General features: G+C 35.1%; 1 protein-coding gene across 1 annotated transcript; it reads left to right on the top strand.

The window, feature by feature from the left end:
- Window positions 1-855: 855 nt before the first annotated feature.
- Window positions 856-13,403, top strand: LOC134242659 (uncharacterized). The gene is made up of 4 exons (XM_062724760.1): window positions 856-1,083; window positions 1,251-1,484; window positions 12,662-12,818; window positions 12,871-13,403. Exons 1-4 carry the CDS (start codon window positions 856-858, stop codon window positions 13,401-13,403), a joined length of 1,152 nt encoding a protein of 383 aa, XP_062580744.1.
- The last annotated feature ends 977 nt before the right edge of the window (window positions 13,404-14,380 follow it).

The following is a 14,380-nucleotide window of genomic DNA, read 5'->3' as shown; positions in this document are numbered from 1 at the left end:
TTTCCATAGTAATAGAGAATGGATATGGAAAATTTTATTTCATATTAGTTTCAATCTAAGGGGATAGTTTCAGGAAACTTGAAACATGCCCTGGTTAGTCTATATGTACTTCAAAATTGTCAACGAGACATTTTTTGAAATAAAAAAATATAAAACCATTAATGATGTGACAATGTGAGTACACACAAAAAGTTTCATAGAAATTGAAAATGTAGCGTGGCCAAGCATTATTGATATTGTTTGATAATTACAGAGAATTGATATTAAATATTTACAATACAACAATTTTCCTTTAACCTATCTGGGTTATACTTTCATTTCTTTAATCACAAAATATATACAAGCGTGGTTAAATTATGACTTGGTAACAAAGCACCGTGTACCTTGCCCCAGGTTCCTATTGATGGCGGGCACTAGGAGTTTCGTTCTTATGCAGATCTACAGCCCCCAGTATCTCACCTCAATTCCCCGGGTTTCTCGCCACTGGTGCAATGTATTCTAATTTCTATTATTTCACCTTTTCTTATTCTTACCCAAATTCTACTGCTTCTACTTTGCAGCTCCACAAACGACTGACTAACTTTGAAACTCTCAGCGCGTTCTTTTATATACCCCTTTTGGGCTAGTCTATTTCAACTAAGATAGGGGAGACAGGTTATTCCATTTAACCCGCATTCTTGATCTTCTTAGCGTTTATTGTTACCACAACTTCATTACACTCCGTATGCAGGTGATGAATATCAACTTACGGAATAAAATGTCAGCATCAAGTGTACACATGTGTTCGTGAATGTCTCACAATATCTAGGGCCTACCCAAGTATTACATTTGGCGACGAGGTCAATAACGTGTATCATGGATCGACTGCCAGAATTTGCAGCATTCGATTATGCTGATAAGGCCGACGCTGGACCGAAATGGGAAAAATGGACCCGACGTTTGGAGCTTTTGTTTACCGGCATGAACATCGACGACAAGGGGGGAAAGCGCGCCCTCCTTCTTCACTACGCTGGAGAAAGAGTGTTTGATATCTACGAAGCAGAGAAGGGAGACACAGCGCCAAATTATGCGGCCACAAAGCAAGTATTATCTGATTACTTTTCTCCGAGAAAAACCCTCAGATGGAAGTTTATAAATTTAGAAACTGTAAACAAAGCGTCAGCCAATCGTTAGATGAGTATATCACAGAACTGAGGAAATTGTCTAAAGATTGTGAATTTGCAGAGATAGATAAGGAAATTCTCTCACAGATAATTCAGAATTGTCGCTCTAACAGACTGAGGCGAAGAGCGCTGCGGGAGCCTTACATGAACTTAAAAACACTCCTAGATCTAGGTCGTGCCCTCGAGGTTGCTGAGACTCAAGCGCTAACTATGGAGGCCCAGAACGAACGTAACAGTGTAAACGCGATGCAGAAGTCATCTGACAAACACCGAAGCCGCAACCCGAGAAGTAAAGAACAAGTGACAATCAAAGTACTGAAAGTACTGATGGGAGTTGATTATTAAATTAATTCGATGTATGATTGATTGATTTATATTGTTTTACGTCCCTCTCGAGAATTTTTGACTCATATGGATATGCCATTAGTTGCCGGTGGAGAACTTCAAATTTTTCTTACTTATACTCGGCACCCTTTGAGCAGAGAGGGGTCTTTTTCGAGCCAGCACCCACTGCGACCAGCACTACTAAGTCAGAAACGTACTGACATTCCCATTTTTTACTGACAAACTTAGAAAATTACTGACAATGTGCTGTCTTTACTGAAAAACTTAAGACAATTGCTGAACTTTTTACTGCCGGTACTGATAAACTTAGAAAAGTGCTGACAATCTTAGTCGGTGCTGATAAACTTAGACAATTACTGACCCGTTTACTGTCCCTGCTGAAAAACTTAGACAAGTGCTGACATTTACTGATAATTACTGTCCCTATTGTTCTCGCTCTCGGGGAGGCTGCAGTGGTGTGAAATTGACTGTGTTATACTTTGCATTAAAAAAAAAGTCTTATTTTAATTTTTGATGAAAAAAACTCCCAGGCAGTTATCATTTTTAGGCGGAAGCCGCCTTTTAATTTTGCATGCTTTTTTGACCTTTCGACCTCTCAAGATGTTTGTCCCGCTTCATGGTACTCCAAACGGATGTATCTTAAACTAAGGGCATACAACCCGCTTAATCATATTCGACCCCTTCCCAATCTTTATCGTTATTATCATATCAAAAAGTGTGTGTGTTATGGCAAATTTATTTAAACTATTCATTTTGATTTATGTAAAAAAAGTCCAATAAAAATAATAGCCTTATAATAAAACGAATAATTACTTTGTTACTGCTGATACGTTTCAGGTTTGAGAGAAGAACGAACGACAACTCTGTATGTCTAAAACATAAACAAATTGGGTTCAACATTTGATTAGCACGGGATACTGAAGCGATCTTTAGAAATACTACGAGGGACAAAATAGTTCAAGTAGGTAATTATGTTTAGAATTAATGACAGGTACATAGCTACTGAGGAACTTATCTTTTCAATAATCTTGTATGAAATAGAAGAAAAGAGGTATGTAACTCCTTTTATCAATTGTGTACTACATTCGCGTAATAATCTAACAGATAGACGATTCAGCGTGAAATTATTGTCAACAAACCCACGTGGAGCACAAATGATTTACAATGATTGACTGGAAGTGACAGGCCTTCTCTTCAAAATAAACAAGGTAACTCACACTTTGTGATTAGCCTATCTTTTATTGTCACCCTTATCTTTGATTGTTTTAACCTGAAAATGTCGTCTCCCTATGCAGGCATGCTTTAGACATGTTAGATATCGAAATATGATAGCTGTTATGGTCGGGTCTTATCGAACGAACTGGTACTCTAATTACCATGAATACATGCCAGGGAGAAATTATTTGAGGAATGATCATGCCGAGTTTGTGTATACATTTATATATCCTTTCTCATTTAATGTTAATACATACATGTATGTTGAAGGATGGGCCAAAACTGTAAAATCTGGACAGAAATTAAAACGCAAGCATAAGAACTACATTGTGTTTTGTATAGATGTGTCCCTGCTACGGTGGCAGCTAACAGAAAGGGGATATAATTAAGATTGCATTGTGGAATTGCCCTGTGCCACCTCTAAATGGCAGAAGAAAACTCAACTCAGCACAACCAGAAACACTTTTCTGATGGTGAGTACATCAATTTATTATATTTCTAGATAAGTGGAAAAAAATTTCATAACTTATGATACATATTTTTTATAGCATAACAAATCTTCTTGTTTTGATGGCAAAACTGAACCGAATACTATTTTTGAAAGTATATTTTGACTTTTCTAATTTTTTGTTGACTTATTTTCTTTCCATTTTTTCTAAATACATGCAAATACATGATTGCTTATAATATAGGCTTTTGAAAGAGAAAACAAATACAAAAAAAATATTAGAGAAGTCAAATCGGTCAATTTTTATCATGTTTAATAATCGCTTACTCGATATCTGACTTTTTTTGACTTTATCTGACTTTTTCATTACATGTACAGATAATTATGAATTCCATTGGAAATAATTTTTATACCCCCGCAAACGAAGTTTAGGGGGGTATATTGGAATCACCATGTCCGTCTGTCCGTCTGTCTGTAGACAAGATTTTGTCCGGACCGTTTCTCAGAAAGTGTTGGATGGATTTGTCTGAAAATTTATACACTTATTATTCACCATATGAAGGTGTGCACCTGGGATTTTCATCATGATTGGATGGTTTTTCTGCATTTTACAGGCGTTTTTCTTTTTTATTTTGTGATTTTGTTTGAGTCATAACTAGAAAACTATTAGACTTACAATCATCAAACTTTGACAATTTATGCATCTTGGGTAGACGGTGTGTCACGACCTATTTTAAGGTCACTGTGACCTTTAATTTAAGTGATTTTTTTTATAAAAAAAACTAAGTCTTTAAAATTTTAAATTTCATAATGATCCTTAAAAATATAAAAAATATATTTGTATCCTTATTAAAAAATGCTAAATTAAGTAAAAACTTATTTTTTATCGTATACTTTACAGCAAATTCTATAACAAATGTTAATGATTTGAGAGGAATTCAGTTTGTCCCATGGGCATAATTATCAAGCACTGGTCAAGGAGAATTTTTGATAGCAGAAATGTGTATGTCAAATTAGAGAGAAATTAATGAGTTCATTGTCGGTTAACTGGCAAGGGCATCTCTAGATCTAATCTTAATTTACCTCTTGGGAGTTGGGTCAAAAGAAATGGCCTTATAGTTGCTTGTGTTAATTAAGAGTTCTTGATGGCTGTAGTTCAGATAAAGATCTTTCAATTGGTGTAATGTAATTAAAACAAATTGATGTTTTAGTGTATGATTAAAACTGAATTAGTATTGTATGATATAATTAAAATTAATTATATATATGTGTTAATTGAAAAAAAAATTACATTTCAATTTTCATATACCCGGTATTTGCAACAAATTGCAGTCATGTCTCACTTGAATTTTATAGTCTAAAGAATAATTAATTTTTGAATTTTTTTTATTAGACTGTAGCATTTCCATTATTTCATAATATTGCAATAAACAATTTAAAGCTGCAGATGGATATTTGTTAAGCTCTAACACAGCCAGTTTAGAATTATATGATGTACTATTTGTTTTAATTAATCCCTACACTGTAAGTCTCTTAGAGATGTATGTACAATATTTTAAACATGATAAGAAATGGAAATTAGATCATTGAAATCTGTGTCAATCTGTTAATTAAGGTTACTTGATTTTCTTGCACCCTAACCAATTTATGATTATCAACAATATCTGATGGGCTTATCATGCTGTGGCAAGGCATTTTATTAGACAATAGTGAATACCACTTACTAAATCCATAAAATATTTCTGAATATTGGCACCTACTCTGAAAAACCCAGCGGGGGTATTTGTCCCTATTGGACAGTTCTAGTTGGTACTAAAATTAGTTATCAAATAAAACACAAATCCACAATACACCCAAAATTACAAAAGGTAGTTTTAATTGGATCTATTTGAAAAACTGCTGTGTACACATGTAGGTTATATAACTAGCGAAAGAGAGCGGACAGATGTTGTCGGTCAGGATCGCTAGTCTTATATTATTTCATTTGTTGGTTGTTTCCAGTATATTTACACTAAACTTACTACACAAGTTCACTTTCCGCAGTTTTGAATCTTTCGTTATTTCTATATAACCACTTCACTCTTGAAGTGGGTATAGTGGCATTAATTTCTTTGCGTGTCAGATTTCACTGAATGAATGAATGTAGATCAAGGCGATAACGGGTGTTTTACAGCTAGGTGTAGATGAAGACATGCTTATCACCATTTGCATGTTTTAGTTATAATTTATAAGTTACTGATAAAAATGTGCACCTTGAAAAAAGAAATAATATACATCCGAGTAAACTTTTTTTAGTATTCGATACTTGGACCTTGGATCGAGTACCCGGTAAAGTTGAATTCCCTAGAAAATATATTAAAATAACCGGTATATCATAAAAGGTTTTTTGAAGTCCTTGATTTCATTTATTGAAAGTCAGATACATAATGTGAAATAATTTTTGTTAAATAAACATTGTGAGATATTCTTAATTTTTTTCAATTATACACTTTGTAGAAAATGCTGCCAAGAGACAGTTGTGAAGGGAATCATGTAGATAATCTCCAGAAAAGAAATTACCACTGATATTGGGATGTATGTACCAATATTTCAATACAATCATCAAAGACAAATTTACCACAGGAATAAAAATAAAACTGTCTGGCATTCAAGGGCCTGCCATGGTAGAAGCTCTCCTGAAAAAATATTCCATTTATTGTGGACATCATGACACAGGGCTCACCTGTCACCAGCATTAAAGACTTGTGTGATTTGTTCTACCTGGGTCATACATATATTGAATGAAAACAATTCATAGAACCACAAGCACATTGTAAATCTATGTAAGGTCTTCTCTGTATGTTGTATGTTGTATGTTGTATTCCTTATATAATTTGCTGTTTTATAACAAGACTTTGTTTCATTGGTACTAAAACTTAATACATGTACACATACAAAACGCAAAAGCAGTTGTGATATTTATTGTTTTTTATTACTCATTAGTTCTCATTTTTGTGTGAAATTTTATAATTTTCAATTTCTTGTTCCCCAAAACCATATCTTACAAATTTCATGTATTGCAACTTGCATTTCAATTTTAATTTGTTATACTTGACAAAAAAAAGAGGTACTGTGAACAATGAACTGACTAAATGATACCCCCACATCCCATATGATTATAATGGAAAAGTCCATGTTTTGCTGTGGCCGGGAAACAAACCCAAAATATGTGTCATATGAAAAAGTAAAAGAGGAGGTGCACAATGGCAATATGTAATAAAGATTCTGTGAAGGTTTCATTAAATTTCACTCAGTGGTATAAGAGGAATTACGGATAAGATATGAGTACCCCAAAGTATAACAGATGGACGAACGGACAGCTAGACGTAAGTACGGACAGACATACCGACTACAGTATACCCTCCTACTTTTCAAGCGGGGGTATAATAAATGTTAAAATGTTCATATTGATATCAACTTGACTTTTTCTCATGTATCCGCATGAAAACCGAGACATATTGTTTATTCTTGTTCCTTGGTTTCAATACTACAACCCATCAAAATATTTATCACCCCCCCCCCTTTAGAAAAGATTATGCTTCAAATATGTGTCATTAAAGTGCACATGAGAACTTGCAAACATGCTTCCGCCTATCAGTACTCTCAGCACTTTGATTTAATCTAAATATTATTGATATCTGTAAAATAATTCAGAATAACTAAATCAAGTTTAAATTTATGTGTTGAATATATCTATCCCTGTTCAATTAAGGAATTAAAATTAATTAATCATCAAGTTAGTTTTCATCTATTTATTTCTTCGCAGACAGATATCTGACTTAAATGTTGAGCCCCCCCCCCCCCCTTTTACGATCGGAAAGTTGTATCAATTTTCTTTTCACAAACAGGACAGCTGTCTCTTGTTAGAAAAGTAAATCTTCTAAATATTGATGATTGCTGATGTTTATTAGGTAATTCAGTTTCCTAATGTTCTCGGACATCTGTACAAGTCATTTAATAATTTTATTATATACCCCTGTTTACGATTTCCGGTTTCATTTGCTCATACTGGAGTTCCCCTATTGAACAGTACAGTGTTCCATTTATAAACGTGTACTATGCCTTGTTAATTTTGTCACTTAAAACATTATAATTTCTAAATGAATGGTTGGTTGGTCGCTTACACAGGGTTCATAAGTACCCAATGTCTGTAAGTCCGAGACTAATAAATAATTATCAGACTAGTAATAAAAATTCATGTAATAGCAATTATAGTAATCTTACAGAATATTTATATTTACTAGGTCAGCGGTAAGACTAATATTAGCAGTAGCACCACTCTCAAATATTTTTTTCTCTCTCTCCCTCCCTCGCTCACTCTCTCTTAAAGATACAAACAGTATTGACACTGTAAGTTACTTAAATCCTTGACAAGTGCTCCGTTTATTCACATTGCCGAGGGACTAGACCACTATTTAGTTTTTAAACTTAATCTTTAAGTATTTTTTAATCATTATTCAATTTTAACAAAAATATTACATGTTTCGTACCTTCCATTTCCACCTGTATCTATCGGTGAATTGGAATTAATTTAATTGTTTGTGCCGAAATTAAATTTTATCTCATTAAAATAGGTAGGCGTAGGGTGTTATGATGTTAATATAACCAGTTAGAGATTTTGGTCATAAGTTGTGAAGGTAATTCCTGGCCTAAATCCGTTCTTGAGCATAAACGGGGAAGAAGGAATGTTGGCGAGTATAACAAAGTTGTGGCGCTGTGGGCCGTAATAAGGGTAAAGATGCCGTATTCCTTATCCTTAAAAAGGAGCACAAACTTAAACACGACAGTATTAATTGTGTGTTCTACTTTAATAAAATAAATAAGTACATGTTCATCGTTCTTCATTTAGTTCGCAAGTGCCCCCCCCCAATTTAAATTTGAATACTAGACAAAAAGAAACTAGGTCCATGTGAACGTCTACCGACACTCTAATTGAAAAGAACATTGACATTATTTCTATCAAAGTTTTGTTTCAGGAGTATGCATAGACAAAAGATGAAAAATATGAAATGTCATAGTTTTTCAAGTATTTGAATTAAAATTAACACTTTCAGGTGGGGATCTGGAAAATCCAGATTCGAAAATCAGCTACAAGATGTACATTATTTCTAAAGAATAATGCGGACAGTAACTTTATCAATGAATGTCAAAGGATCAATGATCAATGCAGACCCGTAGCTCCCCTCCCCCTGCCCAATGAATAAAATAAAAAGTCTTTTTTTTTATTTAAATCCCCCGTCTGTCTTTTAATTTTGGTTTCTTCTTGCAAATGCTTGGATTCGGATATGTTTGACTGTACAAAAACAAATATGGGCGGCCTCCACATAATTTAAAATTTTACATAATATGAAAACTATAAAAAAAAAAAACGCCTTTCCTCAAAAGGGTACACCCACGGCCTCACCGAGCGCTATGAGTTTATTAAAATTATTCAAACTAATTTGAATAAATTAAATCAAAATTGAATAAAACACATCTAACCTTACAGTTTAATTCTTTAATTTAATATCAAAGAAAGCCAGGGAGTCAACGTTCATTAAGAAAATATTTATAAAATGCATGCCATGTAATAACATTGTTTAATTATGAAAAGGAAAAGACCTCTGTAAAATTTCATACCTGGTATCTAACTACTAAAGGAAGATTTTTTTTTTTAATTGCTTATCTTTTTGAAGGTTTTGAAATTTTTTTATCCCTTCTCTCTTTTTTTTTTTTACAAATCAATTTTCTATAAATAGACCAAAGAAGCATTTTTATCCAAAGATATCATCTGGACATAGTTAAAAATTATATGAAAAAATAAATAATGAAATGATAACCTATGTTAAAATAAAAAAAAATCAATTTCACACCACTGCAGCCTCCCCGAGAGCGAGAACAATAGGGACAGTCAGTAAATGTCAGCACTTGTCTAAGTTTTTCAGCAGGGACAGTAAACGGGTTAGTAATTGTCTAAGTTTTTCAGCACCGACTAAGATTGTCAGCACTTTTCTAAGTTTATCAGTACCGGCAGTAAAAAGGTCAGTAATTGTCTAAGTTTTACAGTAACGACAGCACATTGTCAGTAATTTTCTAAGTTTGTCAGTAAAAAATGGGAATGTCAGTACGTTTTTGACTTAGTAGTGCAGGGACCTTCGTTTATACGGTCTCATACGAAGTACCGGTCTCCAAGTCTTTCGGTGGGATTCGAACCTGAATTCGATGTGTGTAACCTTCCCCACTTTCCAAATTATACTTATATTGATGCTTCTTGTTTGAGGTATGTGAGAAGCAAATGCATTAAGTGGATTCCGTGATCCTAAAGAGTCAGAGCGGTATGGTTTTTTGTACTGTTAATCACTTATTAGAAATTTATTTCCGCGTAACTAAGCGAGACAGTGTGATCGCGAAAATTTCTCTCTCGCACATATATAAGTACTATTTACAGTAAGAACAATAACCACAATTCGTAAAAAAAAATTTTGTCATGCTAATAAATAGTTACATGTTATGACTATCTCGCGAAAATAAGATGTCTCGAAAATTAAGTGATCTACAGTAATTTGAAAATTACTTGAATGATATGCGAAATCTTGTTAGATTAATCGTTTTCCTCACAGACTTCGTCCTTATCTTAGATAAAGGTACATTGTATGGAACTTATACTTTCAGTATCTAAGATAAAAAGATGTTTTAGGATGAAAATGACATTCAAGACAAATTTGAGAGAAAATGAATAACGCATACATCAAGACCATATCAACAATTTATCATCGATAGTATAATGTCTAAGTTGTAGGGTTAATTTATCATATTCAGAAATTACATTTACTACAGCAAAATTAGTAACAGATTTATACACACCGGGTATTGAGTTAAAAAAAAACAGTTGACTTTTTTTCACAGATTGAGCAGGAGTAAATTCTGAAAAAAAAGTTTAATAGCTAGGTTGCTTTTTAATATTTTTTATAATGATTTTATATACGAGTATATATTTTTGTAAATGGCTAAAACCCCAAAATGTCATGTACATACAATAAAATAAGTTCAATTATGATCAAAAATGTGAGTATAAGTATAGTTCATGTAGTATCACTATGTGATGTAAGAGATTGATGTATTTCATACTTAATAGAGCTCGTTCGATTATGACATATTAATTATGCCTTTTTGCCTGGTTTAATTCATTTTTAAATTTAACATCTTATATTTTTGAGACCGATTTCCGTGAAATCTATTTAAAATTGCAGCAAGATATTTGTTAAACCACAAAGCATAATTTACGTGTGTATTTGGCCTTTTTTCCCCAAAAAATGTGTATGCACTAGTATTACACAGATCTGTGTTAGAGGGAAATTGGATACCCCAACATCCATGCACGTTTAAAATACTCAATGTGCCAACAATTTGCAATAATCTATTTCCACTCTATATCTTGCTTGAGTCAAACAGTGACATCACGCAAATTGACTTTCACTATACTGTATAACTGTACAACTTTCCACAAACAAAAGAAATTAGCAATCTTCATACGCATATAAAAATCACCCTGTTTATACTTTCATTGTCCCCCGCTTGAAAAGTGGGGGATATTAATTTGGGTTTGTCCGTCCGTCCGTCTTTCTGTAACGCTTTCGTTTCCACTCGATATCTCGAGAACCCTTTGAGCTTTTGCAATGAAATTTAGCATAGCAACTCCCTTTGGACTAAAGAAGACCCCTATTGATTTTGAGGTCATAAGGTCAAAGGTCAAGGTCATAAATAAGCAAATTTTATCTGTTATAACACTTTCGTTTCCACACGATATCTCAAGAACCATTTGAGCTATTGCAATGAAATTATACATAACAACTCCCTGTAGCCTAATGAAGACCCCTATTGATTTTGAGGTCAAAAGGTCAAAGTTCAAGGTCGTAAATTTATACATGCTGTCTTTGTGTAACACTATCATTTCCGGACGATATTTCAAGAAGATTTTTAGCTTATGCAATGTAATTCTATATAAAAACTCCCTAGGACCTCTCTTACCCCTCTCAAAGTGCCCCGCCCCGTTTGTTTTATCAGTATTTATAGCATTACATGTCGCTATTTTTAGCACAGAGGCATGAGGAGAGTTATTGCGTATAAAACAGGTTCTCGGCGGACGTTATGTTCTTATTACATCTATTAGAGCTGATTAATTAATGCTCAATAAAACAAACACCGTGGATTGTGTAAAATTTTGACAATACCGAAAATGAATATATACATATATGTGACTTCATAATTCCATATAATTTGCCTCATTATAGAGCGGCACCGTGGTCTAGTGGTATGTCACTCGCTTCACATGTGAGAGGTCCCGGGTTCGATTCCCAGACGAGGCATTATCTTTTCTTTTCTTTTTCCCGAAATACCTTTTTTTACTAAATGATAGTATTCAGCATGTGAAATGAAAAATTTATGAGATATGGCTTGTACAAACTCATAAGATCATCATCACAGTGTGTTAAATATTCCATATAAAAGGAATCTTCTATACACATAATAAAGAATAAGCAATCAAATCTTTATATCCATATTGCCATATTTTACATTTAATAATTCTACAAATTCAGTCAGGGGGATTCGACTCCCCCCTCCCCGAACTCTGCATTGTTTACTTTTTCCCTAAGCGGGGGACACAAAATCTCTGAATTAGCTTGAAAACTATCATTCCGGACACAAAAGTAAAAGGCGAGAAGTAATATTAATCCATGCAGTAGGTCACTTCTGCAGCAGTGGGGAGATCTTATCTAAATTAAGCTTTACACATATTAGAGATTCACAAGCACACAATGCCCGCTGAGTTATCAATCAGCCTGAGTCAGATGCACACATACACATGTATTGTAAACAAAACAGCTAGCCAAGACATGAAGTTTTGTTCTCTGTGTTCCAATTTGACTTTAAATTTTAAAAGTACATCTGATTATTAGGCCCATTGTTTTATTGTCTAAATATACTGTATCAAAACTTTTTTTCTGTTTTTAACCACCAGAATACCATCAAGTTTTCTCATCATATTGCAGACGCTTTGTTAGTAGGGAATTTCCTGTCTTAAAATTAGAATACATGCACAATGTATGAATACATATAGAAATCGGTATGATTATTTAGGTGACAGATCCTTAAGAGGAAATTAAAATGACAGACTTAAGTTGAATACAGAGTGATTGTGGACTATATTGTCAAGAATTATAAATTCTTTATAGTAAGTTTAATGAAAAACTATTTTCTTATTCGCAATGCTCATTTTCCTTTGCGGTTGTTTGTCAGTTGCACTTCCTGTCTTGGCCCACTGACATAGACTCGTTGATATAATCAACTCCCAAAAAGTGAAAGCACTATTGACAAACCATGCGGAAATTGTGGACTTACTCATGCACGCACATCAGTTTGCCCAGCGAAGGGACAGCAGTGTAGATTCTGCAAGAAACTTAACCATTTCCAGAGAGTGTGCAGAGCCAAGAAACGCGCGTCAGGACAGCACAGAAATTACAAACATGTGCGCGAAGTTGATTTCCGGCATGAGGCTGAATCAAGTGAGGAGGAATATATGTACTCGATTAATGGCAAAAAGGGACCTCAGAAAACTCTTAAAGTAAATGGTGTGTTGTGTGATTTTTCTCTTGGACACTGGTGCATCTGTTAATGTGTTAGATCAGACTACACATGTGAAAATCGGTAGTCCGAAGCTTGAGAAAGAGAGTAATCCCGCACTTGCACCCTATGGTGGAGGAAAGGAATTGACTGTGTTTGGAAGCTGCCAGCTAACAGTCGAGTGGAGAGGAGTCGTACAACCTCACAAATTCTATGCTGTAAAAGGCAATTATGGAGCCCTACTAGGGTATCAAACATGTTTGTCGTTTGGACTTGTTCAAGTTGATCATCAACTGTCCCCTATTGCTGACAGATATCCTGACCTGTTCGTTGGTATAGGAAAACTCAAAGACAGAACTGTGCGAATTCATGTTGATGAGTCTGTGAAACCCGTAGCTCAACGTAGTCGTCGAACACCATTTCATCTCAGACCGAAAGTAGAAGCTGAACTTCAGAAACTTTTGGTCGACGACATTATAGAGCGAGTGAAGGATGAGCCTACACTCTGGATTTCTCCTATAGTTTGTGGTCCTAAGAAGAATCCGGAAGAAATCCGTGTTTGCGTTGACATGCGAGAGGCCAATAACCCATAATCAGAGAGCGTCATCTCATGCCCACCATAGATGAGCTTATTCACGACTTAAATGGAGCAGCCGTGTTTTCCAAACTGGATCTTCGACAGGGCTATCACCAGTTGGAATTGGAGCCTGCTAGTCGCTCGATCACAACATTCAACACACATGTTGGAATATTTAGATACAAGCGCCTCAACTTTGGAGTGTCCGCTGCCTCTGAAATTTTTCAAGAGACAATCCGTAGTGCTATCCAGGGAGTACGTGGAGCAAAGAACATATCAGATGACATTCTGGTATTTGGCAAAACTCAAGAGGATCATGACGCCGCCTTGACGGAAACTTTCAAAGCGCTTCAGGACAGTGGACTAAAGTTGGATCTTCCCAAGTGTGAGTTCAACACGGACCGAATCACCTTCTTTGGACTAGTATTTAGTAAGGCTGGTATCTCACCTGATCCTGGGAAAGTCACAGCGATTCGAGAAACGCAGCAACCGTCAAACGTAAGTGAACTTAGGAGTTTCTTGGGAATGACTGCCTACTGTTCGAGGTTCATTCCTGACTATTCCACTGTGAGTGAACCACTGCGCTGTCTTACTCGTTCCGATACTGACTGGCAATGGACGTCTGAACAGGAGAGTGCATTTGACAAGCTTAAAACTTTGTTGTCCAGTGACATTGTGATTGCTTACTACAACCCAAAGAAACCCATCGAAGTTGTGGTTGACGCCAGCCCTGTTGGCCTAGGGGCTATACTTACACAAGAGGACAACGTAGTTGCTTTCGCTAGCCGATCACTGAGTGGACCAGAGTCGCGCTACAGTCAGACAGAGAGAGAAGCATTGGCGATCATACGGGCTTGTGAGCATTTTGATATGTACTTGAGAGGAGCACCACAGTTTCGTGTCGTAACTGATCACAAACCTCTGTTAGCCATTTGGAAGCGCCCAAAGCATCCGCTAAGGATTGAACGTTGGGGACTTAGACTTCACCATACA

This window comes from Saccostrea cucullata, unplaced genomic scaffold (assembly GCF_032062105.1).
Source record: "Saccostrea cucullata isolate Sc308-1 unplaced genomic scaffold, CSIRO_AGI_Scuc_v1 ctg2556, whole genome shotgun sequence".
NCBI classification, from domain to species: Eukaryota; Metazoa; Mollusca; class Bivalvia; order Ostreida; family Ostreidae; genus Saccostrea; species Saccostrea cuccullata.
Note: the sequence above shows the minus strand (reverse complement) of the source record. Positions and strands in the feature narration are given on the sequence as shown.